Source organism: Apis dorsata, unplaced genomic scaffold, assembly GCF_000469605.1.
Source record: "Apis dorsata unplaced genomic scaffold, Apis dorsata 1.3 scaffold_44, whole genome shotgun sequence".
Classification (NCBI taxonomy): Eukaryota; Metazoa; Arthropoda; class Insecta; order Hymenoptera; family Apidae; genus Apis; species Apis dorsata.
The window spans coordinates 1549145-1554729 of NW_006263346.1; the positions used below are offsets into that span (position 1 = coordinate 1549145).

At 37.3% G+C, this 5585-nt stretch overlaps 1 protein-coding gene across 1 annotated transcript in view; it reads left to right on the top strand.

Annotated features, from left to right (window-relative positions):
* The window catches only part of LOC102681970, a 9699-nt gene that overhangs the window by 2033 nt on the left and 2081 nt on the right, over nucleotides 1-5585 (top strand). The window contains exon 2 of the mRNA XM_006608839.2: nucleotides 5481-5585. Within this exon, the coding sequence (XP_006608902.1) occupies nucleotides 5511-5585 (75 nt within the window). The 5' untranslated portion in view covers nucleotides 5481-5510. The remainder of the gene's footprint in view (nucleotides 1-5480) is intronic.

Consider the following 5585-nt stretch of genomic DNA (forward strand, 5'->3'; position numbering starts at 1 on the left):
GAAATCGAGTTCTACCGCGACTGACATTTTTTTCTTTTCTTTTCTCTCTATGCAAAGCGAGATCGTTCCGCGTCTGGTCGCAATAAAAATGTTTATGCGGTCTGTAAAGGGATCGCCTTTGCTCGAAGGGAAAACGAGGAGGATATGGAGGATAGGGAGGAGGAGGCGAAATCGGTCGAGATATCTGTTAAGACTGGAAATTAATTCGCTTCTCGCTTCATGAATGTACATTTTTTTTAGATACTGGTAAATAATATTTTGCTTATCTTGCTTTGATACTAATAAATAAGTATGAATAAAGTATAATATCTTGGTAAAAAAAGAAGAAAAGAACGAATAAAATATTTCTGTATAGAGAACGTTTAAATATAAAAGATAATACTAAGAGAGAATAATTACACGGTGAGAGTATCTTTATTAAAATTATTAATGATCGAAGCTGACAAATATTACGATTTATTATTATTTATTATATTATGTATTATGATTATTTATTTTTCTTTCTTCTCTCTCGAACTTTTTTTTATTAGGATTCCTTTATCTAGGATTCTTCTACTTAATTACACGAACAAAGAGAATCAAAGAGGAAATTAATCGAGCGTAAATGGAAAACGATAAATGGAAATTAGATATGCAATGACGCTACGAAATTGAAATTTGATATTTTGATAACGATATGAAAGATACAGTGGCGAAGAAAAATTCTGAGTTTAATTTATATATTTTTGCTTATAATGTGATAACAATTTAACGATGGGACGAATTCAAATATGCGCGCATAATGTATTTCCAAACAATCGTATGCAGTCGTATAAGAAATTTAGCAAAAGCAAAAACACGAGAACGTGGAAAGGAAAAGCTAACGAGAAACACAGAGGCATAGAGAACACAGAAGACCTATAAAGGAAGCAAATAGATGAAAGTGGATTAAAACGTGGATGAAAGCAACGAAAATATAAAAGATTGTAGACGAAGAGAAACACGACGAAAAACACGAAAAAGAACGAATAAAAAAGGAAAATAAAACGACAAAAATGAAGATAATAATTAACTAACGAAAAGGAGAAAAAAAGAAAAATACGCAAAAAACGTAAACCATATAAAAGATCGAGAGAAACAAGATCATCAAGAGCAAGAATCAAAGGCGTAAAAAAGAAACAGAAATATTTAAAACATACAATAGATAGATCCAATAAACCCGTACAAAACTAAAACCAACCACCACCCCCTTCACCACCCAAGAAAAAGAATGGTGAACAACAACGTATAAAGCGTACCAAGAATATATACATAAGAAAGGAAAGAAAACGAGGAATCAAGACGAGTGCAAGGGATAAGTGAAATCCAAGCGCCAAAGAAAGAAAGAAAAAGATAGAGGAAATGAATTGGACGAAAAGAGACGAACGAGTCGTCGATTTGGGGAAAGCGGAAGGGCGGAGAGGAGAGGGGTATGGAGAAACGAGAGGAGCAGCAATGCAAATATTCGCGGCGACAGAGATTGAAACAATCCGCCAATTAGAATCGTCGACGTGAACGGGATTATGCAGATTCGCGCGGTGGGTGCGCGGGCAGAACCGGGAACGGACTGGCAGCTGCCGCACCGCTCGCTTAATTCAATCCACCGAGTTGTCTTATGAATCGTAAACCGGGCCTCCCCCTCCCCCTCCCCCCATCCGCGTGAAACTGAAACCATAGTCGCGAGAAGGATGGGCTCCCGTAAGGAGGATGATGATCGTTGAGGTTGGTTCGACCGATTCCACGCGGATGGACGGAATGATAATGCAAAACTTGTGCATTATTATTCCGGGGATGGGAGAGGGAATCGTTCGCTTTATCGCAGTGACTTCTGTCCTGGAAGGAAGATTAGTCGTACGTTGATGATGATAACGTTGGAAAAAAATATGGATCGTAATTTGTAATCAGGAAAATGGATAAAATTGGGTGACGAGAAATGGTTATTTTGTTTGGAGGATGGATAGAATAGAATTTTTTTATTTTTTTTTTTTACGTTGGTGGATAGAAAATTTTAACTGGAAAATCGTAACTGATAATCAGAGATAAGATTGGATGAGTAATCGATGAGTTTGCACGCGTGTAATTGCACGCGTTTATCGCATACGCGATTCCATCAAAATGAATAGCTGCCTCATTTTTCTTATCGTTAATAGCGTCGGGTGATCATCTTCTTTTCTGAAAGGAATAAAATAACAAAGGTCATGGTGATTAATGTCAATCAATCCTACTTCGTTTTATAATATATATATATATATCAACGTTTTATATTTACGTTTCAATTTAATTTTATTGCAATTTTTATCGTATCGTACAATACGATACAATGAAAAATCCATTTTGGAAGAAAATAATCACCTGTTAAATATATTTTCTCTCAGATTATATTATCCTCTCTCTCTACAGATTTTCCAATAAACTGTATCGCTCGTGTATCGCATATCGCAAGATGTTTCGCATGAAACAATCGCGTGAAAGAGGAATACGAGACGCTATCACCCATTAAAGGAGCGATACAACAACAGGATTGAAGGTTGACTACTAGAGGGGAAGATTGAAATGTATATTGCGATTTTTAAAGGACACTTAAATAGAATATTACGAGGGTTGCCGGTGAAAATGTGTTACCATTGACTTTTAGGGGAGGGAGGGAGAGGGAGAGAGAGGGAGAGCCCAGTGGGGGATAAATTGTTTCGCGCAAGAGAATCTCAAGTAAATACTCGCTTCTCGAGATACTTTCCTCGACGTTTCTTTATATCCCCGTTGGTAATAGAATAAAGAGTCGACCACGCAATGGAAATTCTCACTTTTTGCATAATTGACGTATCCTCGGGAGCGTAGCGGCACGTTGAATTATTTTATCTCGGGGGGTAATGTGATTTAAATACGAGGGACCAAGAGAGAAGATGCTGTAACGTTTCCATAAAGTATTAGAGGGGGATGTAAATTTTGCTGCAATTCCTTCTCTCTCTCTCCACTCCTCCCTTCTCCCCTCTCTCTCTCTCTCTCTCTTTCGTCGTTGAATTTTTACAAGGTCGAAAAGAAGGATAAGAAAAAAAAAAAATGAAAGAAACAAGAAGAAAAGGATCGAATAAAGTGATCGCTGCGATCTCACGAAATTAATGTCCCTCTTCGTGTTGTTCGAAGCTTGACTTAGAAGACAACTGAATGGAGGAAGATATCACTGAATTTTTCGAAGCTTTAAAATTTCCTGTTTGAGAGGCTCGCGATGTAAGCAATGGAAACGCGTCTCTATTGTCTTGCACGGCAGCCATCGCGGGCAGGAGGAAAAAAATCGTTTCTCCGGGGATTCTTCGGGGAAAGAGTATCAACGGCATCCGCGATCCATTTACTTTACTTCGACGTGGTTATTTTTAACTATTTACTTTACTTTATTGAAAAGAAAATTTAAGTAGATAATCATCTTCTTGTTTTTCTCTTCGATTTTTTTTTCTTTTCTAGTAAAAAAAAATCTTCGAAAAATATTCATATTCGCTACACTCTCATCCCCTCTCATCACCAAAAATAAATTTCATTCCGAAACGAAACGGATTTCTTTCAAAAATGAGGGGAGGAAGAAATCGTTTCCATTTCTTTTCATCAAAGATCGAATATTTCTTCGCATAACGATCGAATAATATTCGGAGGGGGGAAGGGAAGGGGGGAATAAAAGCGGCGAAAAACCGTGGCTCTGACCGTTTCACGCTCACTTCGAGAGGAATCAAAAGATTTTCGATGTTGAAACGACGATGCGGAGACGGCGGGAATTATGGGCGCGCTGCACCACCGACGACGAGAGAGCCCGTATTTATCACGAAGAGTAAAACTGACAGCAGTCCATTTCCTGTTCGTCCTGCCTGTCTGGCTGAACATAATATCTTCTGACGAAACAACGTGGACGCCGTTTGTTTGGGAAACAATGGACCGAAACAATACCCAATCCCTCCTCGGTGCGCGGACACGGATACAGACCACCATTTCCACGCCCCGTTACATTATTCTCTCTTTCCATCGACGAAAGAATCTTGGCGCGGGGAAAGACTTGGTTGAATTCTCGCGACAAACATTTTTCACTACGCTTAATTTTTGCAAAAATGATCGATCCCCCCTTCGTTGTGAGAAGATTTTTCTCCAAACATTTAAATAGTGTTTGTATATAATAGGATAATAGAATCTATTTTATTTTTTGTTTTTTCCAAGAAATTCCATTTTCTTTAGAATTATAAATCAATCGGTTGAAGGATTATAAGGGTGTTGATGAAACTTGCTTAACTGATCACTAATAAGGAAAGTATGTTTTGTTTCTTCTTTTTAACTGTTGAGTTCGAAGATATAGGATATACAGACGCGTGTTGATAGCAATTTTAAGCAGCTTAAGCGCTTAATAAGTGTTCTTATAAAGTGAAAAGACGTGGTAATTGATAATGATCATCGAAATTTAAATATAAAAATTCAACGATATGATGTTCATGATATGGTGAAATACAGATATTTATCAAATATATTTCAAAATAAATGTGCATATAAATGTACAAAGTGTATTGATCTAACATTTACATTACTTACGTAAATAAATCAGAAATTGAAATTTTATTTTATCAATTTAATCAGTTAACGCTAGGAAATATCATAAAGAAGAATAATAAAAAGAAATACTTAATCGTATCGATAAAAAAGATTAAGACGATCAAATCACATTGTAGAACGAAGGAGAGATCATCGAAAAAGAGAAAGATAAAATTACGAGACTCCTACATAATTAAATTTCAAATTGATCGAACAAATTATAAATTTTATATATATATATATATATATATCAATCGCGAAGATCCGTCGGATGTGGGGAACCTTACTAATTACTAATTGTTCCCGGCTCGATTGTTCATACGAACGTGGCGCCAAGTTTAATTGAAATACCTACGATCGTAGATTCTCATTAACGATTTCTCGGGGATTCCTCCGCGAAGACGTTGGCGCGAAACCGAACGTGCACTTGACAGAAATTAGTAATCCTTAATGGATGATGCGAAGCAAGCCTGGCGGTATTACTCGTCCCTTATCCAGTCATAGGCGTTGCCTTGCCTCTCGCTCTTAGACTCGACAATGGAGGATATTCAATTAATTTCTGAAGACAATAGTAGCGCGTCTTCGCTCCCACGATTCTATGCTCTCGCTTACGACCATCTTCCTCCCCGCGTTCGATCGTTACAGGATACGTGTATTTATAATCCCTATAAGAATATTAATTTGCATACGCGCAATGAAATAAAAGATATATTTGAATACATACATCGAAATTAATTTTTAAAATTATTAGAATGACGAGGAACATTGTTCAAAAAATTACATAGATTTTGTAATTAATTATCATCTGGAATGATATGTTAAAAATTCAATTCGTTTTTATCCAGAAATACTCCCACTTTATTCGTAACATTTACCGTCTATCTAACACTTTCCTCCTCCAGTGAATCGTCCCCTGAACGAGGAGCAGAAACATGACAACGACCACGGGTGATCCCTCGACTCTGAAGAGTCCAGCCTCGTTGTCCGGCGGCGACCTGGTCTCCCGC